This window comes from Rhipicephalus sanguineus, chromosome 2, assembly GCF_013339695.2.
Source record: "Rhipicephalus sanguineus isolate Rsan-2018 chromosome 2, BIME_Rsan_1.4, whole genome shotgun sequence".
Lineage (NCBI taxonomy): Eukaryota > Metazoa > Arthropoda > Arachnida > Ixodida > Ixodidae > Rhipicephalus > Rhipicephalus sanguineus.
In genome coordinates, this window is record NC_051177.1 from 230,943,132 (window position 1) to 230,968,938 (window position 25,807).

The 25,807-nt window shown below is 45.3% G+C and overlaps 1 protein-coding gene across 6 annotated transcripts in view; it reads right to left on the bottom strand.

Annotated features, from left to right (window-relative positions):
• The window catches only part of LOC119384158 (uncharacterized), a 290,104-nt gene that overhangs the window by 257,307 nt on the left and 6,990 nt on the right, over nucleotides 1–25,807 (bottom strand). For 4 of the 6 annotated variants that reach the window (XM_049412786.1, XM_049412784.1, XM_049412785.1 and 1 more), the window contains exon 2: nucleotides 6,143–6,297. The exons of 1 other annotated variant lie outside the window; for it this stretch is intronic. In XM_049412786.1, coding sequence (XP_049268743.1) covers nucleotides 6,143–6,292 — 150 coding nt within the window. In that variant the 5' untranslated portion in view covers nucleotides 6,293–6,297. The remainder of the gene's footprint in view (nucleotides 1–6,142; nucleotides 6,298–25,807) is intronic. One more of the 6 variants, XM_049412782.1, reaches the window with a different exon arrangement.

The window sequence follows — 25,807 nt, forward strand, 5'->3', positions numbered from 1 at the left end:
GCTTTGACCGCTTCAACCTTGCTTGGATCCGGCCTGATACCCTTAGCTGAGACGACAACACCGAGGAAGGAGACCTCAGATACCCCAAAACGACACTTGTCCTCGTTCAACGTGAAGCCTGCTTTTGCAAGACGAGATAGCACCTGGCTCAGTCTGGCGCCATGCTCCTGGCGGGTGCGTCCAAAAACCAGAATGTCATCTATCATGTTGGCGACCCCTTCTTGGCCCTCCAGGATTCTTGCCATCAGTTTCTGGAAGTACTCGGGAGCGGAGGTGATGCCAAAGGGGAGCCGGCAAAAGCAGTATCGGCCGTATGGGGTGATGAATGTCGTCAGCTCTTGGGAATCGGCAGAAAGCTTCACCTGGTGGAAGCTTGCGGTCGCATCCAGCCTTGAAAAAACTGTTGCGTCACCGAGGAGGCCAAGGACTTGCTCAACCGTTGGCAAAATATGCCGTTCACGGAGGACGACTTTGTTAAGTTGAGTCAAGTCGACGCATAGCCGGTAGGAACCATCGTCTTTCCTGACGACAACGAGGCCAGAGCACCATGGAGTCGGCTTGTCGATCCTGCGGATCACTCCCGCGCTTTCCAATTTGTCCAGCTCGCGGCGGACGACCTCGAGCAGCGGGATGGGGATCCTGCGGGGGACGCTTAGCGAGAAGGGCACGGCATCGGGTTTCAGCCGAATAACGTACTCGTCCTTGAGAGTGCCCAATCCCTTGAAGAGCTCGGCGTGCAGCGTTGCTTTTGGAGTCTTGAGTTCGTCAAGAAATTTCACAACTTTCAGGGCTTGGAGCGCTGGCAGTCCTAGAAGAGGCACAGTGAGTGACTGGATTACGTATAGGCGCTGGCAGCTTGTTTTTCCTTGCCACCGAAGTCGTGCCAGATACGAGCCTAGCACGCGAAGTGGCTGTCCTCCAGGGCCGGTGAGCAGACTGTCGACTTGGTCGAGCTTGGCAGGCAGCGTAGGGAAGTCGCTGGGTACATCAGATACTTCGGCGCCGGAGTCGACTTTGAACTGCGCTGTGTAGTTGTCAACGGTCACGTCGACGAACTTTGCAGCGGCGGGAGTGCCGACGGCATGGAGGTGAACGGAGCAGAGCTTGTTCTGCTGGTGCTTCCGCGAGCGGCAAACTTCAGCGAAGTGGCCTTTCTTTTTGCAGAAGTTGCAGGCGGAGCGTCGGGCCGGGCAGTCCGAACGTCGGTGAGGCGCGCGGCCGCAGAATTCACACGTGGACGGCTCGCGAGAGCGCTCGGCTGGCAGCTGCGACGTAGTAGGCTTAGCTCCGGAGCGGCGACGAGAGGCGAACTTGCTGGCTTTCGCGGCGTCGAGGTTGAGCTCGCGTGCGTGCTCGGTGCGGTTCTGGGTCAACTCCTTCTCTTTGTCGGCGTCTTCGGACTGACGGGCTTGTGTCCATGCCTCCTTGAGCGTCAGCTTCGAGTTTCGGCACAGCTGGTCCGAGAGGCGAGAGTCGCAGAGGCCGACGACGAACCGGTCGCGTACGAGCCTTTCCTCGACAGCAGCTGACGGGTAGTTGCAGCGCTTCACCATCCTACACAGTTCCGCGTAGTACGTGTCGACGCTTTCGCCGGGTAGCTGAACACGCCTGTGGAACCGCGACGACTCGTAGAGCTCGTTGGCCGGGTGCACGAAGTGCTCAGTGAAGCGGGCGGCAACAACTTGGTACGAGGCGAGCGACTGGGCGTCGAGCGAGAACGTCTCGAGGAGCGGACGTGCCTCCGGGCCCATGCAGTACAGTAGCGAGCGTACCTGCACGTCTTCCGACGCTTTTGTCAGTCCCGAAACCGCGGTGAAGTCTTCGTAGCGGCTGAGCCATGTCGACCATGTTGCCGGGTTCGCGAAGTCGAACGGTGCCGGTGGCTGAAGGTTCACGCCGTACAGTTTTGGCGGCTCGCCGTTCTCGAGGTCCATCGTGCTGCCGTTCCGTCGCGGTAAGGCCTAGGGCTGGGGGGGGCGTTATTCCTACGCTCCGAGCTTACTGTCACGCGATGTGACCCCACTTCTGACACCATGTCGCGTGGTCAGTGCCGCAGGGGCACGGGCACGCAAAGACTGACGCGTACACGCTGCTCGCTCGGACGAAAATGTAACCCAGACTTTATTGGGACACGAACATATACATGATGCACGCAGTAACAGGGGGCGCCCCGCTCCAGTGGCGGCCTAATCAAAGGGCTGAGTTGTGGCGACCTCTACAGCGGGGAAACCGCAAAATTTTGTTATTGTGAGGATTTTGTTATCGCAAAATAAAACTTTGATGCCGAAATTCAGTTGTGAGTTGGCTAGCCTTGTCAGCCCTTCCCAGTTAGTAAACGCATAGCTCTTCCTTCACAGTGTAGCAAGTTGTCTGTTGCGACATCTCCATCGCACACTCCGAGTATTGCCTGAATCATGTCAAAAATGTCCAACTTATCCCACAGGTTGGCCGTCTTCTCCCCTCGGCTTGTGCCTCGTTCCTCGGGGACGTTGGTTTGCGCACACTGCTTACGGTGACCTTGTCGGTCAACTCGCAGCCTAACATGTGGCAGCTCGTGTCGCACGACACACCTCGCAATACTAAGTGCGACACACAACCCTCTGCAGCACCACATCAACTGCGCACGATACACAAAGCTTAATTGCGCAGTCACATGCAGCCCCAACCATGCTAGCGGCAAGTCGGCCACACTATAAGAAAAGATCCGAGTAAAACGGACAACATTTTGTCCCACAACAACAATCTGGCTTGCTTGCATTTCCTTTCTTGAAAACTTGGGACTTGCCACTTTCCTATCAAGAATGCTATGTCATGCCGATAACGCGCATGCTGTTTGTGACCTGGAAGAGCGTGGCATGCGGCGAAGGAAAGGCAGCGAGATAGATGACGAATACTGTTGGGGCACAAAAGGACGTCCTTTTCACTTGTTTTTTTCTGAGACTGCACAACGGCACACCTGCATCTGGTGCCATACAACTTGCACTGCGCGAGAGATGCCCCAAGTGCACAGCAAGCCTCCCCGGTGTTGCAATCATGTGACACGGCAAGACACCGCAGAGCGAACACCGAACTATGGACGAAACTGAGCAGACAATGCAGCTGAAGCAATGACATCGACTCCTCCTCTGTCGCTATGCAGCTGCTGCAAAGAATCGCTAAAATTTCTTAAGGAACGCTATCATCATCATTTATAAAGAACCCCGCATTACATCAAGGGGGAGAGAGTTCCATAGAAAGTGAAACTGCAAAACAGATTGGGTCACCACCACATTGAAGCACAGCTTTTAGGGAAACGCAGTGCTCGAGGTGCAAGACAAAAAAGTCATAGTTTCAACGGGGAAAAAAATAGGCCTTTATGAATATTACAGTTTCAGGTGGTCAGTAAGCAACTGTCTGAACACAATGGGGTTACGCTCAGTGACTTTTTCTGGCAAGATGTTCCACTCCGCAATGGAAATAGGCAAAAATGACTGATTGAAGGAAGATGTTGAATTCTGCAACCGGTGGATGCTACAAGAGACAACGAGATGTACGGGTTGGGAAGTTGAAGAGAGTACAGTGCAATTGCAGGAAGTTATAGTAGAGATGATGGAAAAGGCACAGCCTTACAATTACAACCACCGTCGTACTTGGAAGAAATGAATCTGGCCGCACGGCTCTGTGTGGATGAAGTGTTAACAAGGTATGCTTGATTATGTGGGCTCCAAAGAGCTGAGGCATCTTATTCAAGCTTAGTCCAATTAAAAGTTTCATAAGCCAGTCTCCGTGTGGATGAGGGGCACAAGGAAAGGGGACGTTTGCCGGAACCAAGTGATTTAGTCGTATCGGCAGCTAATTTTGTGATGTGATCAGACCGTGTCAATTTGCTGTCGATTTTGATACCGAGATAATGACACGATTCAACGAAGGATAAAGCTGTCGAGTTTGGGGAGTGCGTGTAATCTTTGTTTGAGCGCTTACAAGATATCTGCATCACTTTGCATTTGGGGCTGTTGAGTTTCATTAGTGAATTTGAACACCAGGATTCAATTCGATGTAAGTCGTTTTGAAGCATATCATGGTCAGATTGGTGCTAGATGGGACGATAAAGAACGCAGTCACCTGCAAAAAGTCAAATAGAAGATTTAATGCCATTAGGAATGTCGTTTATAAAGATGAGAAAAAGAAGAGGATGAAGGACAGATCCTTGCGGTACTCCAGAAATCACCCTGAACAACAACATCTGAGTATGGGAGCTGATTGGTGAGGAAGCGATCGATCCAGGACAATGCGAGAGGGTCCAGCTGGAGGCATGAAAGCTTGGCCAGTCAAAAGCTTCGGCAAAACCTAGGTAGACGACATCAGTTTGAAACGATGAGTCTAAGTCTAGGTGAAGTTCAGTAATAAATTCAAAAAGCTGTGTATCACATGATCAGCCGGCCCAAAACTGTGCTGATTGTGGAAAAAGAAGGAATGATAATTAAGATGGCACGCTATTTGCGAGTACATTATATGTTCTAGGAGTTGCAGGCGATGCTTGTTGGTGAATGTGCGTGAGGAAAACAGCTTGCGTACGGCAGCCCATGAATGGCCATGCCACTGTTCATGAAAAGAAAAGCAATTTAAGCAAGCAACATGGAGGCAATGACAACATTCGGCGCGTGCGACTACTTCCGGCACTGGGTTGACTTTGTCAACAAAAATGGCAGTTCCCAGGAAAGTGCAGTGAGGTGGTACTTTACACAGTTTAAGCAAAGAGACTTGAGCACATTTCAGAGTATGCCGACCTCGCGTGAGCACGTTTTGTATGGGGAAATGTTCTGTCAATATTCCATTGTCAAGAAAGGCAAAATGCATTGAATCCCATTGGGCTTCGCCAGGGACAGCAAAATATTTTGTTGACATGAGAATTTCGTTTTGCAAAATTATGTTATTGCAGGTTTTGACTGTATTAAATATCATCGTGCACCCAGTAGCCACAGAGCAGTCTTTCCAAACAGTGGACAATTAATATATAGCACCAAAATGGTAAGTTGGGCGAGTTCGTGCAAGTTCATTTCTTGAAGAAAACAAAAAATGAAGGCAAAAGAGAGGGAAGTGCTCTGTGTCTTGCCTCTCTTTTTTCTTTGTTTTATGCGTTTTGTTCAAGTAATGAAGAACACAATTAAGCCCTGTCTACACAAAGTTGACACAACCCAGTATTGCATCTGCCTCCCAGTGGTGACCACAGCACACATAAAAGCTGCACAACTAGCCACTGACATAGCCTGAGGAAGGCTTCAAACCTCCCATTCAAAATTTTTGCATTTCGTATGCGTGTATACATGCACATAAACCCTGGACCCCCCCTCACTGTAATCTTATTGCTACACTCCTGCAATGACACAAATGAAATCTGAGAAATCCTCGAATTCACAATACAAAAGCAACATGCATCAGCTCAGTGGCATTTGAGAAAGAAGGAAAAAAAAATTTCACCATTTCCCACTAAAGGGAACCATGTGGGGATGCGAAGGAGCGCATGGGTCGACTTAAAGTTCCATTCACCACGGGCCAGTTGCCCAATGTTAACGCGTCCTTGCATGTGGAGCACACCATGAATCCACTGTTGTTGCTGTTGCTGTTACTCGTCCCGAACTCTTGTTGGAGCACGCCACGCGGGTTCATCACGCGTCTGCAGAATCTCGTTCCCCGACGCCATCACGTGATTGCCGAGAGAGTGTAAGGGGGAGATGCCACAGCGTCTTACCCAGCCCCTTACACGGGCCCGAACGCGCTAGCGCGTGCCAGCACACGTGGTTTTGTCTGCGTTACGGCAAGCTAAGACAGCATACGGCAGCCAGGGCCCCTAAACTGCTCTGCACGTGTCATCATCAAGTCGGTCGAAGAACAAGACGAAGAAGACTTCTCCATGGCGCGAGCGCACGCTCAATATGTTAGAGATGGTTATGGTAGGTTTTAGAAAGCGGACGGACAAGGCCCAGCACAAAAGCTGCTTCGCACCTAAAAACCAACACAAAGCTGACTGCCCCAATGTCAAGAGTGAAGTACCCCTTGCTGTTCTGGTTAACCCTTGGAGCCTTTGGTGTGCCCTTGCCCGCATGTTGTTTTCAAGCATAAGCATAGATAAAACAGCGCTGTATAGCATTATGACCAGGCTCACCTTGGTGATGCCCTGTGGGGCAAGTTTGGCACAGACGAGCCCACCCTTGAAGAAGGGGTCAGCTGGTGCCTTTTGTCGGAGGTCACACGGCTGCACCTCTTGGCAGTGGACGCTCCAGTTGAGGCAGCCGCACACCCGCAGCCCCGACATGGCTCCTGCAGGGAACAATGGTCGGCATTCCGGGGACCACCAACATTTGAGCTATCGTGGAAACGGGTAAACAGGCAGACACAAAAGAAGACGATCGGACCTCTATCAAATGAAAGGTCGCACTGTGGCGGCAAACACAAATCTTAATCTGCGCATGCTCAGGAATAACAGTGCCAGCTGTCAATGAGGCATCCGTGCAAATGTGGGCGAGAAATCAATGTCTAGACATTTCATTCTTCTTTATGCAAGTTGACCAAAGACTGGCTCATGTAGCGCTTACACTACTATTGATATGCCAAGCCTCAAACAGCAGACACATTTTCCCGTATTTGCATTCATATAAAACTGCACATTCATCAATTCTGGTGTACATTTACAACCACAACAATGCAACAAAAGATTGGATGGTGATTCTTCGGCTAACGGCCTCTTGCGCTAAATAAATCTCCAATTAGGTCTGTGAGTTGGGCTAGTGGGACGTAAAAGGCACAGTGCAAACATAGGGCAGAAGATGAAATCAACAAAATGAAAACTGTCTGACAACTAACTTTCGCTGGGAGGTTCGCTCAACTACTATTAGGGGTGCGCAAATATTTGAACCTTCGCATATTTGATTCGAATAGTTATGTATTCGATTCTATTCACAAGGCACTTATACCAATTCGAAATATTCGAACACCGCAAAACTTCAGAACAAGTACTGAAATCAGCAAGAATTACATACCTGCGCTAAGTTTCAGAAAATCTGACGCACCAATACTCAAATTACTTTCTATTGTGGCATTGTCCCCCACCCCCCTAATACCCTTTTACAAAAGTTGTGCCAGTATTCAAGTGTAGTGGCCAGAGCATGGCAGTGAGGCCGAACACATTGTCACAATAGAGTGCCAAAATTATACTGAACGAAGCCACTGAAACAAATGGGCAGCAACAGCAAAATTAAGAAGAAATGTGTAAAAGTCAAGAAACCCAGCATTATTCTGGGTTATCCTAAGACGAAGCACCTGCAATGAGCGTCGTGCCGAACAGTTGTCACTGTTCCTCCCAATTAAGAAAGCATGTTCAGAGGATTCAGCTATGACAACATGACTAACACATCAGCCTGAGTGTGTCTAGTGAGCATCTGTTTTCGTTATCTGGAGAAATGGTGACATACACAAAGGTGTCACTGCTTCCCAAACATATGCGTACCAAGCAGTTATCCACCTTTCCCAACAGCAACAATTGACTGCATACTGTACATGGTACTGTAAAGCAAGAGTATTGTGCAATGCATTAATGTCCTGTACATTATTTGATGTACAACAAACTTATTTTTACATATCTGGCTGGTAAAAAATACTTGTACTTGCAGAAGTCAGTAGTTGTACTATTCATATTCTAGAAGAAAAAAATTCGATTCGACTGACATTTTGTTTTCATATCCAAATTCGCTTCAAAGTTTAAATGAAAGATTGATATTCACACACACCTACTCAGTACAGATGCGGAACAAAAGGAAAACAAATGATCATGTTAAGAAAAGCAGTACTGCATTGAAAAGTCAACCTCTCACACGTGGGGCACCATCAAGGAATCTGTAACAATTTCATGAATGTAACGAAATTCTGCACCGTGTAAGCTTAGTGATTATTTGATTACTCCGACAGTGTCGGATCATTTGGTACATGCTCTTTTTCAACATCAGAGATCTACCGAATTCTGGTGGCCAATCACGACTGCTACAATGTGAACCTACAAACAAGTTTTGATTGCTTTTTAAAGCTGCACAGTACTATCTAAAGTTGTGCTCATACATCTTCCAGTTTAACTGAGGTACAACTTATTGTACAACTAACTTATCAGAAAAAAATTCAGGCTCTTCCTTATTACATTCCACAACCAAGTTCAGACTTGACAAAATGTTGGGCCTTTTAAGGGATTTTATAAGCTTTTAAGTGCAATGATAAAATACTTCTAATAAACCTGTGCATTCAAGATGGTGCTCATGTTGTGCCCACACAATTTGGTGAAAGAGGACTTAGAGCAATTCCATTTTTCACAACATGCCTGGATGAAAAGTTTAGTGATGGCTTCGAAGATCTAGTGAAGTACTGCCAGCACATGGGATTCTCCGGAAACATCAAGTAAATGTCTAGAAATTGTATTACGGTAAAAGCTCGTTAATTGAACCCTCGTTGAGTTATAAAATCGGATACTTTGGATGTATTGTCTGGTCCTGGCAAGCCTATGCACTGTTAACTCTCGTTAAACTTGGTCATATTTGGCCGCAACCCAATTCATTCGGACAATCCTCAGAACACGCCGAGAGGGAAGTTCCGCAAACATGTGACGCAAAAGATCGAAAATGGCATTCATGGACAATTGAAACGAGGTGGTGCAGTCCACATCATCAGTCAGCATGAATTGCAGTAGAACTGCAATTCGGGCGAGTTGGTTACTATCCACAAAAAAATTTCAGTGCATTTAAGTGTAGGGGACAAATGAGCGCTTAACTCTCAAGTGTGTGTTTTTGGGAAATACAGAACACATAAACATCAGCAGTATTCACTGGGCATACATGAAAGGAGTCATGAGTTGTAAAAAATACAAAAAACAGACAGAAACCTCATGCAGAATTCAAGAATGCAAATTCCTTCTCAGTGAGCACGACTGAAGGTTCACTGATCTGCACATTTTTTAAAGGAACGGTGAAGGCACCTAGCAGTTGCGCCTTAACCCTTCGAGACGCTTTGTACACATCTGTGTACACCACTTGTTTTTGCTAGTTGCGTCAGCTAAGAAAGAGCAAGATTCATTGACCGTTTGATGAATTGAACCTCCTGCATATTAAAAGAGTCTTCATTTAACTTGATTTTGCAGTATTTATTTATTTTATTTTATTTAACAATACTGTAGGTCTTCTGCAGACCCATACAGGAAGCGGGCATACATCATCACAGGTAACCAATTAGATACAAAGTTCAGGAAATACAATATTTTGAGGGACGATACGCACAACACTTGAAAAACTACGCATGAGAAACAATATATACTATGTACAAAAGATTACAATGCACCACTGCAAAACACGTTTTTCGTTATCGCAACAAGAACAGCAAAATGTAACTATACTGGCTCTGTTAACTGCTCCACAAAAGAACAAAATTCATCAATATTTGTAATATTAACAGCTTCACCTGGTAGCGCGTTCCAAGCGGTGACAGCGCGAGGGAAAAAGGAATATTTAAACACATTGCTATGGGCACTGAAGGGACGTATACATTTATCATGGTTCGTCCTACTAGAACGGCGGCCAGGCGGATGAATGTAGTCGTCTTTACAGATTTTAAGGTGACCGTGAAAAAGAAGATAAAAAAACTTCATGGAAGCAACATGACGCCGGCTAGACAGTGTTGCTAGGTGCGCTTGATGACGCATGTCCGTTGCACTGTCGCGCCAGGAGTATTTTGAGTATATAAACCTCAGGGCCCTGTTCTGTAATTTTTCAAGTTTTTCGCGAAGATAGTTTTGATGAGGGTCCCACACTATACATCCGTATTCTAGAATGGGCCTGACCAGGGTTTTGTAGGCGGTTAGTTTAACTGCTGAAGGTGCTTTGCTCAATTTTCTACGCAGAAATCCAAGTTGTTTAAATGCCTTGGTACATGTATTGGTAATGTGCTGTTCCCATTTTAAATCTTGCGAGAATGTGACGCCCAGATATTTTACTTTGTCAACTTTGCTAATATTGGAGCCATTAAGATTGTACACAAATGACAAAGGTCGTTTTTTCTTGGTTAGACTTATGAACGCGGTTTTAGACACATTTATTTCCATTCCCCACATCTCACACCATTGGGAAATGTTTTGTAAAGTAGAATTGAGTTTTAATTGGTCATCGGTACCACGTATTGTAGTGTAAATGACGCAGTCATCTGCGAAAAGTCGCAATGTTACACCTGGTTCCGCACAAGAAGAGATGTCATTAACGTAAACAAGAAATAATGTTGGCCCCAATACAGACCCTTGGGGTACACCGGAAAAAACACCGAGGCAGTCAGAGTCTACGTTGTTTAAAGTTACATACTGGGAGCGATTAGTTAAATAGGCCGAAATCCACGCAATTACTTTGCTATTAATCCCAAGAGATTCAAGCTTGGCTATTAATTTGGAATGAGGCACACGGTCGAAGGCTTTCGCAAAGTCTATGAATATTGCATCAGCCTGAAGTTTGGAGTCAATTATGCCAGCAAAGTCATGCGCTATTTCTGCAAGTTGCGTTACCGTGGAGAGACCCCTACGGAATCCGTGTTGCTTCGGGTACAGCATATTGTTAGATTCTAAGTAATTTACAATGGCTTTGTTGAGGATGTGCTCCATTAATTTACAACAGTAGGTCGTCAGTGATATGGGCCGATACGTGTCCACCAGAAATCTGTTACCACTTTTATGGATCGGAATTATTCTTGCGCGTAGCCAGTCTCTCGGAAGTGCGCCAGTTTTCAGTGAAAGCATAAATATTTTAAACAAAAAGGAGCAAGCTGTTCTGCATAACGCCTAAGAAACGCATTTGGGATTTTATCTGGCCCCGGTGATTTCTTAACATCAAGTTGTAAAAGCAGGTTCAAGATACCTTGTTCGGTTATCTCGATTTCCGGCATGGCCGAGTCACGTTCAAAAAGCGGCCCTTGGACTGGGCATGCTTGGGTGAATACCGATTGGAAAAAGGAATTGAACGAGTTGACTATTGCGTGCGTATTTTCAGTAACGATGCCGTTGATTTCCATCTTTCGGATTGGGCTGTCCGGCTTAGCTAGGCAACGCCAAAATTTCCTCGGTTGCGTTGTCATAAAGTTGGTTAGGGTGTGTGAAAAAAAATAGGTCTTCGCTTCGCGCAACAGGCTTTTAAACTCTTGGTAGCACTGACTTATTACAGCTGGATCGCATTTACGCTTCCGCATTCTTTTCAGCTTCCGTTTAATATGAATTATTTCTCGCGTTATCCAAGGAGTCCTTCGTTTTGTCCTCTTACGTTTCGTAGGAATGTAGGTTTCCTCACAGTGAAAAATTGCTGCCTTGAATTTTAACCACAAGTTGTCGACATCATCGGAAGGTTCAGCGTCAAAATCGTGTAACTGCATTTCTAGGTAATCAATAATACTTTCATCGGCGGCTCTGGAGTAATCTTTAATAAATATATGTGAATTTTCATTGTCACTTTTTGCCGGGCTAAGATTGGGGAATTCAATTAAAACCATTTTATGGTCGGAGATTCCATCTTGCACCATAACTTGAGCATTTATTGAGCTAGAAATTAAAGCAAGATCTAAGATGTTGGAAGCAAGCCCTTGAATGCGTGTCGCTTGCGTTACGCATTGAGATAATGAGAAACTTAGCATAGTATCCAGAAGTTGCTCGCAGCTATTTGCCTCTCTATTGCTGGCGGTGAGGTTTTCCCAGTCTATTCCTGCCAAGTTGAAGTCGCCAACAAGTACTAGCTTCGTCCGATCGTGCATTTTCGCGAGGAGATAGTTGTGCAGCTCCGTAAGATAAGATTCAGGTGCTCCAGGTCGTCTGTATATTCCACCTATTAGTAGAGGTGTGGTTTGAAATGTTACAGTGCACCACAGACTCTCGTGGTTCAGTATACCATGTTCTTCTTGGAACGCTAAACCATCTTTTATAGCGATAGCCACTCCACCTCCGCGGCTGTCACGGTCCTTGCGAAGTAGGCTATAGCCTTCTGATATTATTTCTGAATCATGAATACTGGGATGAAGCCACGTCTCGGTAATCACCAAAACATCAGGTGCAAAAGCCAGCAAGATCTCCTCTAGTTTGTCCGTTTTGTTCACTATACTTCTGGCATTGAAACACAACAAAGAAAACGACGGCGTGTTTGCTTGGCTTCATGTACTTGAGCTACTGCCTTCGTGGCCAGCAGTTTGGGAACGCGCCGGCTGCAGAGGTATCCTCTTTCCCACGTGCCTATCCCAAACGTAGAGCGTGTCATTTATTTTCAGCTTATCGAAAAGAAGCACAACCCTATCGCCGCTGTCTCGGTTAGATTTTGAGGACTTCCATAATTTCCTGCGTGTTTCACGGACTGCAAGTGAAAAATCCTCGGAAATCGATATGTTCGTACCTTTCAACTTTGAACAGCTGCGCAGTATTGCCATCTTTTCAGCAAAGTCATAAAACCGCAGTATGACGGGGCGATCCCGATCAGTTATTTTTTTGCCAGCACGATGAACGCGCTCCACAGTTTTCACTTTAACTTTCAGTAGATGGCTGAAGATTTCGTTTTCGACATATTTCCTCAAAGATTCGGGGCCTTCATCGTCATTTTCTGGTATGCCGTATATCACGATATTGTTACGGCGGCTTCTGTTTTCTAAGTCGTCCATTTTACTGCACAATTGCGCGACTTGCTTTTGAACCGCATTAACAGTTGCTTCACACTTTTCAACTTTTTCCTTACAGTCGCTGAGCGATGCCAGTGTATTCTCAATGAGAGACAAGCGCTTTTGAACGCCCTGCATTCCGGTCTGAAGTTCAGTTTGGGAAGCCTTGATTTCTGTGACGGCATCTAAAATCTTCTGGAGAACATGAGAATCGGGACCAGCCTATACTGTTGAATATAGTCACGCCGCTGTAGGCACTACCATTCTCGACGGGCTGCTTCCCGGAAGCCATGACGAAAGTATAACTTTTCTTTGCTCAAAATTAACATAACCGAAAAATGAACTTGCACTGCATTTGCATCTGAGATTTCATTCTATTTATGCAAAAACAGAGCATGAATGACTTCAGGATATTTAATTACAATTTAATTAGAATTAGTTGCTATAACACACATAAATCAATGTATTATGAAATTTTTTCCTGCTAAAATAGAACAGTGAGTGCATTAAGATAAGAGACAGTTATAGTTCAGCGTTAACGTTATAGCGGAGGTTAAGGGAAAACTAGAAGCAGCGCGAAAAAAACGACGACAAAAATAGGAACACACACAACAGGACTAGCGCTGTACTGCCAACTGAATGTTTATTGAAAAATCACCACTTATAGCTATGCCACCAAAAACGCCTTGTCACACAAAAAATGCCACAAAAAATCAACGATTGCGGACATGCGTATTGCTAAACTAACAGGTGTTTATCGAGAAACGATCTCTCATGAGTAGTTAAACTAAGTGATGCCGCGCTGACACACTTATCTCCAGCTTTATTGATAAAATAAGCTTCCACGATTTCTCTTTCTTTTTTGGATTTTCCAAACGTCAAAAAACTAGTTTGCCCGAACTTGGGTGTGCATGCGCATTTTTTACAGTGCGAGGCTAGATGGCTGCCATAGGCATTTTCGACATTGTTCTTATGTTGCCTGGCCTGGTCCCCAAGCAGAGCAACGACTCCCATCAATGACAAAAGCGACAAGCCAAAACATCGATCAGCGAAGTGTATAAAGTGCTGTCATGTTAAGCAGCTAAAACAATACCAGTAAGTTGTTTCAGAATGAAACTAATATACCTTGAGCAAGAAGTACAAATCGTTTGAGATACTAACACACATTTCATTCAAATGAAACAAAATTGGTCACAGTTAATACATTTTCAAGTGAACATTTTTGCGCATAGGCATTTAGTGCTACATTATATAGATACATAACAACAAGTTTGCGAATGTATCGAAGTATCTTAAGACACAATTGGAATGCATCGTATCGGATACAATGAGTGTTGTAGTATCATGTATCTGTATCTCAAATACTTCTAGCCTGAGTATCTTGTATCGTATCACAATACAATTTCAAAATATCTTTGCCCAGCCCTGGTGAAAAGAAAAAACTCGGAATGCTCGCCTGTATTCCCGCACGCAGCAATATTACTACTTCTTTTAGTAACAATAAAAGTAAATAAATATGAACCATACAACAAAAGCGAACATTTTTATGTTGCGGATCTGTTTACACCAATGTTCTGGTTAAGCCTAGAGACGTTCGAAATGAGAAGCGATCGCAAAAAATGGGGGGACCCTTAAGCTTCGCCTTTAAGAGTTGAACGCGATAGCCAAATCCGGCCCCTCGTGCGCACTTCAACCACTAAGTGCATATACTTATTAATGTGTGTTGTTACACACAGACAGACACACACACACACAGACACACACGTGCGCACGATGTATCTATAGGGTCGAGTGCTAGAGTTGAGATATATTTCTCAAAATGCCTCACAGATGGCAGTACATTATCTAATGTTTGCTGTTTGCTTGATCAACGCCTCCTCCAGAAAGGAGGTGTAGGCTTGATATGTTTTCCGCTAGATGGACATAGTTGTCCATTTTTGGAGCTGCTTGAAAGTTCGCGTGTTTTTAGCAGCGATGGCTGCACTATCCCGGCTTTTTTCGAAGCATGGCGTCGCACAATAAACGTAGCTTGATGGCCTTGCCAATGCGCCAACAAATCGCCGAATGGGCTCATTTTTGTCGTGACACCTGCCGAAAAAAATGTGTTAAGGAGACTCCTTCCACTACATGGCATTTATGTAGTGTTTTTTTCCGAAGCGGTTGCAAGGAACATCGTGGCTCTGTGGCAGGACACCTGCTTGCCACGCAAATGGCCCGGGTTCGATCCTCAATGGGACCGAAGATTTTTATTGTTTATTTTATTTGCATCTTTCTCGATTTTTCGGTCACGGACAATTTTTCGCTCACAAGCAACGCCTTCATCGACGGCGGAATTCCTGCGAAACGAGCTCTCGAACGCTATCGCGTTATAACTACGCTAAGTTATCCATACTATTCGGTCGTCGAAGCTACCTGAAGGCAAGCGTAGCCATTATACACAGTCGTTTGCTACAAAGAAGTGGATCCGTCCACACCAACGCTAATTCAGTTCGAAGCGGGCATCCAAAACCACGGCCATGTTTTACGTACACTAAGTTAACCACGCAAACATGGTAACACTAAATCTGAAAAATAGCGTGCGTGCAGTAAACGCTACGGGCCGTTTAGCGTACTGCGCATGCGCATTTCGGTCCTGCTATTCCGCTGAAGCCGCTGTCCCGCTAAATAACAGTCGTATACAAGAAGTTACCTCGATTAAATATCTGGGTGTCATATTTGACCAACATGTACATTGGGAAGAACATATTCAAAACGTGTGCAAGAAGGTCGCGTACGGGTGTTATCACCTCATAAGAGCAACACAGTATTTCCCTCCAGAAATACTGAAAACCCTTTATTACGCGTTCTGTCATAGCCATATTGGCTATTGTTTAGATTCATGGGGCGTGACCTACAAAACATACATACAACCTTTACAAACATTACAGAAAAGGGCATTGAAAATAATTAGTAGACCAAACAGCAGCAATAATATAACTCGTAACATTTTCCAAACTCAGCATGTGTTATCGGTAAAGGCTCTATGCAATCACAAAATATCAATTTCAGTTAACAAAATTTTGTCTACCAACTTTCCTATTTCTCGAGATATCTTTTCCGACACGTAGTACGAGACACGCTCTAAAAGGCAATCTAAATCTACCTAAGTGTTATAATATATACGGCGAACGAGTAATTGAATTCAATGGAATAAAAATCTGGAACACCCTACCCCTAGAGGTTAAAACTGCACGCAACTTTAAGCTATCTAGTAAATACTTTTTCATTGAAAACCAGGATATCTAATGAACCTAAATTGACAAATGTAGGTGTACTGTATGAGAAAATTTTTGTTTGTGAGGATTATGTGGTTTGTTTGAATTATTGAATACTGTTGAATGTCGTTGTGTTAAATTGTGTAAATGACCTGTCTGTTTAATTTTTAAACAATGGACTGGAAACTAGCCTTACTTGGCTATCGGTCCAGGTATTGTATAAGTGTGTTTGTGTAAAGAAAAATAAAACAATTCACCTAAAAAAAAAGCCGCTGAACTATAACTGTCTAATGTTATGTCAATTTGATGCATTTACAGACAGTTCATAGGCGGCATCTTGTTTTTACTCTAAAAGAATGTTGCTAGTCCGTATGGTATTGGCATAGTTATCAGTGTTCCTAACAAGATGCAAATGATTATACGGTGTTTAGCAGTGTAAGGGCCAGGTTTGGCCAATGAGTGCTGTAGTCATGTATATTCCATGGGTTTATGGTTCATGGCATGGCTGTATAGAGGCCCAAAAATCGCAGCTGTAAGTGGCCTAGAAGGTGTAGCATTTGAAATTATGATGACGGCTTTAGGGGCGGATGCTATGAGCATGAGATGTACAATGTTAAAATAACACGGCATGTATTAATAGAACAGTAACAAGTAGCCTCACAATGCCCTTGAGTACAAGGTCCCGGAAGCACAAGCGAAGAGGTATACAATGTTTTTATGCTAAAGAAACGGCTTCCGTTTCAGGAAATTGCAACAGGACATGCCAGAGACACTAATTCTTGCACCACACAGCAGATGCTCATCACCAGTCAGCAAAAAACTGCGTGTCCTATTCCAAGGCGACAGGATAGGACATCATTTCGTCCTGATTTGGTTGGTGGTGGTCCTAATTGTGGCTTCACTACGTCAAGTTTCTTCAAAATTTCAGCGTCCCAGTTGTGCTGCCAGTGGGTTCACAGTTTTTTTCACAAGTATGGCTTCAGATCTGGTTCAGGGGCTGCTATGAATGCACTGTTTGCGTTCCCGTTTGATGATGTAGCATTTCAGTCTGCCAGTACATTCCCCTCAATCGTTCCCGTTTGATGATGTAGCATTTCAGTCTGCCAGTACATTCCCCTCAATACCTGCATGCCCAGGCACTCAGCACACTGCTATATGTTGGCCAGAGGTGTAAACAAAGCAGAAAAGTGAATACACATCTGCGACTACTGGATTTCTGTGTTTCCAGCATGAAATTAAGGTTTTCACAATGATCAGTCAGTCTGTGTATATACCGCCTTATGTACTTTTAATTGTTTGATGTGTTTCACAGCAGACAAGGCCTCTCTTGTAAAGATGCTTGTGTCGGGGTGCAGAACATCTGATTTGGAAAAGGACAAACTGATGGCTGTATAAGACATGCCAGCATGCAATTGAGACACGTCCGTGTAATATTTTGGCCAAGAGTATTTCAACTGTAGCGCAAGAAGAACATGCAAGTGGATATGTGCGTCAGGAGCATGTTCAGTCACTTCTACGAATGACGTGTCGCAGTCAACGATGCTCCACAACCATGGCGGTTCAGGAGGAGTCATTAGGCGATGCTGAACAAGTGGAATGTTCGTGTCATCACATAGCCTCCTAACATAAAGGGAGAATGCCTCTCTCACTGCAGGTTTATTGTGAAAAAGTATTGGAGATATGATACGGTTGATTGTGGGATAGCAAGGGTGGTCTTTGTCAGAATGTACATCCAGAAAATAATTAAAAGCACAGTAAGAACGCTATAGATCAAGAGACCATTCACTAGACTTGGCGCATGTCATGTACAGCATGATTTTCATGACATGGTTTCACGGCGCTCGTGGTCATTTAATTATATGCATATATACCGTCGATTAACTTGCATAAAGATGAAATCAAATGCCTTAACAGTTATCTTCCACGTAGACACCCATGCGTGCCGGATTGATAGGTTCGCCTAATGCATGGGCATGCGTAGATAAGTTTTCGTGCCTTCTTTCTTTTCCGCCATTGTGTGTCTCTTCAGTTGTTAGTCGGCGTTTGTGGTGTCCTGACTTCTTTCTTGTGTCCGTGTTTGCACGCCCTATCTTTTGAGAATATATACCAAAATTGGTGTGACGAGAGATTTCTGAATCAGGAACATAAATGACAGGTGGGAACATGAAAACCATGGCATGCATGTCATGTATGGAATGACTTAACCCTTTGTGGTCCATTGTAGGGCACCGCCCGACAAGGGTGTTCGTGGTTTAAATTTCGCTATTGTCTCACTGCAAGTCGCGCGCATTTTTTGTATACATGAAGGGCCATCTCTTGAGGAATAAGTGAGCTTTGTTTGTTGAGGTTTTACTTTTTTGACACTAGGGTGCAGCACTATGATCAGCACGGGGCCTAGAGCGTACCCACTCGCGCGCGCGGTTCGCTGAGAAGCATGGCCACGTTTTCACCGCGTGCGTTTTACGGCGGTGCTTTTAGCGAAAGCGAGGATGACTTTAGTGAGGAAGAGAATTACGTGCCTCCACCAGACAGTGATGACAGTGATTCGACAGAAGTGAGTGACGAAGACGATGACGGTGGAGACAACACCTCTGTTGACACACAGGGGAACAGTACGCGACCACGTGCTGCAGACTGGAAGGTTTACGCGGATAATTCACTGCCTGATTTCACTCATTTTTCCTTCACTGTCATGAACCCAGGATCACAAGCACTTCCAATCACAATAGTGAACTGGATTATTTTCAGCTGTTTTTTTACAGACCAGCTGACATTATGAAAGAGAAAATAGACAACCACCCGTTTGTAGCACGAAGCCACAAGGAAATCCATACGGATTTCTCAGAAATAAAGCCTCATAGTTGCCGAAAAATTCGTCCTGGTCCGGGGATCGAACCCGGGACCAACGCCTATCCGGGGCGGTCGCTCTACCAATTGAGCTAACCAGGAAGCTAGCAATTGGCAGCGCGAGGGCGAATCCATCGACAACTCGAAGCAACTGGACACATATTGCAAATCAGTTCTGCGGAAACCCGCAAGGTGGCGGAAGGGTTAAGAAAGAGAAAATAGACAACCACCCGTTTGTAGCACGAAGCCACAAGGAAATCCATACGGATTTCTCAGAAATAAAGCCTCATAGTTGCCGAAAAATTCGTCCTGGTCCGGGGATCGAACCCGGGACCAACGCCTATCCGGGGCGGTCGCTCTACCAATTGAGCTAACCAGGAAGCTAGCAATTGGCAGCGCGAGGGCGAATCCATCGACAACTCGAAGCAACTGGACACATATTGCAAATCAGTTCTGCGGAAAGCCGCAAGGTGGCGGAAGGGTTAAGAAAGAGAAAATAGACAACCACCCGTTTGTAGCACGAAGCCACAAGGAAATCCATACGGATTTCTCAGAAATAAAGCCTCATAGTTGCCGAAAAATTCGTCCTGGTCCGGGGATCGAACCCGGGACCAACGCCTATCCGGGGCGGTCGCTCTACCAATTGTTCATGATCTCTCCTCTGAAATTAACTCGCAGGGTCAGATTGACATAATACTCTTAGATTTTGCAAAAGCTTTCGATAAGGTGTCACATGCAAAACTGTTGTTAAAAATAAACACTATCTTTAAGAACCCAAACCTAACGCAGTGGTTTTCCTCCTATTTCTCCAATCGCAAGCAGTACGTTCAAGTCAGCACGAAAAAATCTACCCTTGCTAATGTTATTTCTGGAGTTCCCCAAGGCAGTGTCTTGGGCCCACTACTGTTTTTGATTTTTGTCAACGATTTACCTAAAGATATTACGGTCCCCATAAGGTTTTTTGCAGACGATTGCGTAATGTATAAAACAGTCAAATCTCCTACTGATCAATCAGAACTAAATCTAAACCTCCAAAAAATACAAAACTGGTGCACCATTTGGCAGATGGATCTAAACGCCGCAAAATCAGTAACGATGACCGTAACCAGGAAAAAACGCATTCTAAATACGACGTACTCTATAAACGATCATGAGCTTGGCAGAGTCGACCAACACAAATATTTGGGTTTACTCATAACTTCCGATCTACGATGGAATTTGCATGTAGACACCGTTTGTGCTAAGGCTAACAAAGCATTGTGGAGACTTCGGAGAAATCTGCACCATGCCAGCCCGGAAATCAAATGCTTGGCTTACAAGGCTCTCGTACGGCCAATTATGGAGTACGCAAAAGTGGTATGGGATCCGTACACAACAAGTAATCGCACTAAGCTAGATAGAATACAAGATTGGCGTCACGTTTCATATTTAACAAATACCAGCGCTGCCACTCCCCAACTCAGCTTTGCAAGCTGGCCCACCTTGAACCACTAGAACAAAGGACAGAGTATGAAAGGCTTAAATTACTCTTTTTAATCATTAAAGATCAAGTAAAATAGACAAATCGAAGTACATGTATATAAAAACTGGGGAAACGTCAAGGCACCGGCATAACATGTACATCCCCCCTCCCAGGTCACACAACGATTGTTTTAAGTTCAGTTTCTTTCCGCGGGCGATCAGTGAGTGGAACAGGCTGCCAAATTCCACTGTCTTATCAGAATGTGTACCTTCTTTCTTAAAAAACCTAAAAGACGTCGTATATAAAGATGTATAGTTGATACTTTGCTTATTTTCTGTCCTCAAGAGCAAAGTACTTTGCCTATTTCTTGTCATCCATTGTTATGTATAATAGAAGTTGTATAGGGAGTACCTATTTTTTTGTATGTATGTTGGTTTTTTCCACCCCTGTTATAGCCCAAATGGGGCTGACAGTATAATAAAATGAAAAATGAAATGAAATGAGCTAACCAGGAAGCTAGCAATTGGCAGCGCGAGGGCGAATCCATCGACAACTCGAAGCAACTGGACACATATTGCAAATCAGTTCTGCGGAAACCCGCAAGGTGGCGGAAGGGTTAAGAAAGAGAAAATAGACAACCACCCGTTTGTAGCACGAAGCCACAAGGAAATCCATACGGATTTCTCAGAAATAAAGCCTCATAGTTGCCGAAAAATTCGTCCTGGTCCGGGGATCGAACCCGGGACCAACGCCTATCCGGGGCGGTTGCTCTACCAATTGAGCTAACCAGGAAGCTAGCAATTGGCAGCGCGAGGGCGAATCCATCGACAACTCGAAGCAACTGGACACATATTGCAAATCAGTTCTGCGGAAACCCGCAAGGTGGCGGAAGGGTTAAGAAAGAGAAAATAGACAACCACCCGTTTGTAGCACGAAGCCACAAGGAAATCCATACGGATTTCTCAGAAATAAAGCCTCATAGTTGCCGAAAAATTCGTCCTGGTCCGGGGATCGAACCCGGGACCAACGCCTATCCGGGGCGGTCGCTCTACCAATTGAGCTAACCAGGAAGCTAGCAATTGGCAGCGCGAGGGCGAATCCATCGACAACTCGAAGCAACTGGACACATATTGCAAATCAGTTCTGCGGAAACCCGCAAGGTGGCGGAAGGGTTAAGAAAGAGAAAATAGACGGACCAGGACGAATTTTTCGGCAACTATGAGGCTTTATTTCTGAGAAATCCGTATGGATTTCCTTGTGGCTTCGTGCTACAAACGGGTGGTTGTCTATTTTCTCTTTCTTAACCCTTCCGCCACCTTGCGGGTTTCCGCAGAACTGATTTGCAATATGTGTCCAGTTGCTTCGAGTTGTCGATGGATTCGCCCTCGCGCTGCCAATTGCTAGCTTCCTGGTTAGCTCAATTGGTAGAGCGACCGCCCCGGATAGGCGTTGGTCCCGGGTTCGATCCCCGGACCAGGACGAATTTTTCGGCAACTATGAGGCTTTATTTCTGAGAAATCCGTATGGATTTCCTTGTGGCTTCGTGCTACAAACGGGTGGTTGTCTATTTTCTCTTTCTTAACCCTTCCGCCACCTTGCGGGTTTCCGCAGAACTGATTTGCAATAGCTGACATTATGCGCAAAAAAAAACACTAAGCACGTGAAAAAATTTCCAGTGCCGGTGAGCTTCCAAAGGAGTCAATTTGGAAGCACTGGCAAGACGTGACTACGTACATCTCAAGTAATGAAACTTTAGCCTTGATATTTCTCTTCCAGGATGCCTTTCATTTCTGATGTAAGTATATTTTCCAGCAGGTGATCAGAATTCTACTGTTCTAGATTCTGTAATTTCATCTTGCAGGAAAGCAATTATTCTCATCACACTCCATGGGGTCTCAGAACCGATGCGAGTGGGAAGCGTTTGTAGGATTGGGCTGCCAAGAATAGTTTACCATGTATTAACACAAGAACACCCAATCTTGTTTGTAACCAGTTTCTCTCCACAATTGACCTGATTTTCTATAGTCCTAGCTTGTTGACTACAGCTTGACTTTCTATAGTCCTAGCTTGACTTTCTAAAGTCCTAGCTAGCTCTCCATCTCTACATGGTCTACTTTCAGCTGAGGTACAAGTAGTGACCATTCTTCTACATTGTTCGAGATTGTATGCATGTAGACTTCAGTAACTAGACACTGAATTACTCATGTAAATTTTAGTACATTTCAAAAGTTGATGCGTGAGGCTTTGTCGAACTGGACAGATGACAACAAAGAACAAAATGCCATGAATTTAAGTTTTAGAAGAAAAGGAATAAACGCCGACCACAATAAAAACACTTTAAAAACAAACAAGACGTTTCGGCTCCAGCACGGGAGCCTTGTTCACAAAGAAGTGTAAAGTCAGTTACGTTTCAATAGGTGCCGCAAGCATCGCGCATACACGTGAGGAAAGTTTCTGTTGTCGCGGTTGAGCGTGCGCTCTGTCGTCTGTATTATCAAGGATTCCAGATTAAGACGCGAAGACAATTTTCTTTCTTTTTCAGTGATGCTGGTGCTGTCCCAATCGATTACGTGGCCAGTCGATTCTGCGTGTTCCGCCAAAGCATAAGATGCAGCGTTCTTTTTCTTGACGTCGTAGCGGTGTTGTTTTACTCTCTGCTCAAAATTTCCCGTCTCGCCCACGTAAACATGATCGCATCCGGCACAAGGGATGCTGTATACCACTCCGGGATACTTTTCTTTTGCCCATTTTTCTTTCACATTCACCAGCGAGTGTTTTAGCTTGTTTGCTGGAACATGGGCGATTTGCACGTTGTATCTGCTGAATACTCGGGCCAAAGATTCGCTCATTCCGGGCACATATGGTACCGCTGCTCGCTTTTTTGGAGGCGCGTCAACATGACGTGCAGAGCATGACAGTCTGTTTTCAACAGAGCGAATAAAAGAATCCGGGTACCCACTAGAAATAAGGTCGTGATGCGTCTTCATTACGTCGGCCGAAGCATCTTTTGGGTCCGAGCAGATGCGGTTGGCTTGAAGCAGTAGAGAAGAAACAACTGACCGTTTGTGGGAGGCTGGATGCACGGAATTAAAATTCAAATATCGGCCAGTGAAGCTGTTCACGAGACCAAGCTGAAAAGATTAGCACCGCAGGACACTAGTCTTCATCGTAACGTAGCCAAATCTACAGTGCATAACTTATCTTCGCACACCCTGGACAATGCAGAACTTTCAGTTTTAAGCCTGGGATTGAATTTCAACGCGAGACCCGCAACGGATACAAAGAGGGTCGTCTGCGCCGTGGAAGCCGCCGTGAGCCACGTTGAACCTGCCAAACGTGACGAGGCACGTACTCGTGCCATTAGCATTCTTTCTAAGCTGCAGCCCCGGTCTTCTGTGTCACCGCTTTCTCCCGCTGAAAAATTGGCCATAAAACGCATTCAAAGCAACACTAACTTAGTAGTGTTGCCGGCAGACAAAGGGAACGCCACCGTGTTGCTGAACAGGTCGGACTACAGAAGCACAATGTTGTCCCTACTAGCGGACACAGACACCTATGTTGTGCTGAAAAAAGACCCCACATGCAAGTTGCAACGTGAGTTTCAAAAGCTTTTGTCAGATGTTTTCCGTTTCGCATCACCAAACAGCAAAGGGTTATACTACGCGCTCCTTTGATATAATGGGTCTGCCCCTGCCTTGTACGGACTGCCAAAAATTCATAAACCTAACGTACCCATGCACCCCATCGTGGACTACAAACGTTCACCGCTTCACAAATTGTCCGGTTTCCTGCACAAAGTACTCTCTCCCATCGCGGGAAAAACTTCTACACATGTTCATCACTCCTTAGACTTCGTCGAGAAAGTGCGCAACTGCACACTAGACGACGACGAAATGCTAGTCTCCTTCGACGTTCAAGCATTATACACAAGTATCCCGACGGACTTGGCTTTGGAAGCATGCACCGCGGCTCTAGAAGCGGACGGAACTCTTGCCGAGAGGTGCCCCATCGATGTACCGGACCTTCGAAGGCTTTTGAAGTTTTGTTTTGACAATACGTATTTCGTCTTCGAGGGCACATTTTACAGGCAGTTGCACGGAACAGCGATGGGGGCCGCTGTATCAGTTACAGCCGCCAATTTAACAATGGAATCGATTGAAAAACGTGCACTGAATTCCTTTACCCCGAAGCCAAAAGTTTTTCTTCGTTACGTTAACGATTGTTTCAGCATAATTAAGAGGGACACTCTCCCAGCCTTTACGAATCACCTGAATAACATGAATCCAGCTATCAAGTTCACTGTCGAGGAAGAACAGCATGGCCAACTTCCTTTCCTTGATGTACTGGTTAAGCGCAACAACCATGCATTATCGTTTTCCGTGTATAGAAAAGCCACCCACACTGGCCGATATTTGAATTTTAATTCCGTGCATCCAGCCTCCCACAAACGGTCAGTTGTTTCTTCTCTACTGCTTCGAGCAAACCGCATCTGCTCGGACCCAAAAGATGCTTCGGCCGACGTAATGAAGACGCATCACGACCTTATTTCTAGTGGGTACCCGGATTCTTTTATTCGCTCTGTTGAAAACAGACTGTCATGCTCTGCACGTCATGTTGACGCGCCTCCAAAAAAGCGAGCACCGGTACCATATGTGCCCGGAATGAGCGAATCTTTGGCCCGAGTATTCAGCAGATACAACGTGCAAATCGCCCATGTTCCAGCAAACAAGCTAAAACACTCGCTGGTGAATGTGAAAGAAAAATGGGCAAAAGAAAAGTATCCCGGAGTGGTATACAGCATCCCTTGTGCCGGATGCGATCATGTTTACGTGGGCGAGACGGGAAATTTTGAGCAGAGAGTAAAACAACACCGCTACGACGTCAAGAAAAAGAACGCTGCATCTAATGCTTTGGCGGAACACGCAGAATCGACTGGCCACGTAATCGATTGGGACAGCGCCAGCATCATTGAAAAAGAAAGAAAATTGTCTTCGCGTCTTAATCTGGAATCCTTGATAATACAGACGACAGAGCGCACGCTCAACCGCGACGACGGAAACTTTCCTCACGTGTATGCGCGATGCTTGCGGCACCTATTGAAACGTAACTGACTTTACACTTCTTTGTGAACAAGGCTCCCGTGCGGGAGCCGAAACGTCTTGTTTGTTTTTAAAGTGTTTTTATTGTGGTCGGCGCTTATTCCTTTTCTTCAATGCCTCCTCCCGACCAGACGGGATTCCGTCAAACCTTGGATTTCAATTTAAGTTTTATTATAAAAGACTCGTTAAATATATCTTCTCGCAATTATATATCTTCATGGATATCTTCATGGATTATGGATCTTCATAGAGCATGAGATTGCGATGCATCTGCGAAATATTCGGGACAGGTGTATTTGAGCTGCAGTTCACGGAACTACGCCTGAATGTGTGTGTGGGGGGGGGGGGCATGCTTTGTGACATCTAGGAAATATGTCTCGCAATCCATGGCGGGGCCTGTAAAGTAGGAGCCATTAAGCTGAGACACCTGTTTCCTCAGCCAGTGCTCGCAGACTCAGCTAGAAGGG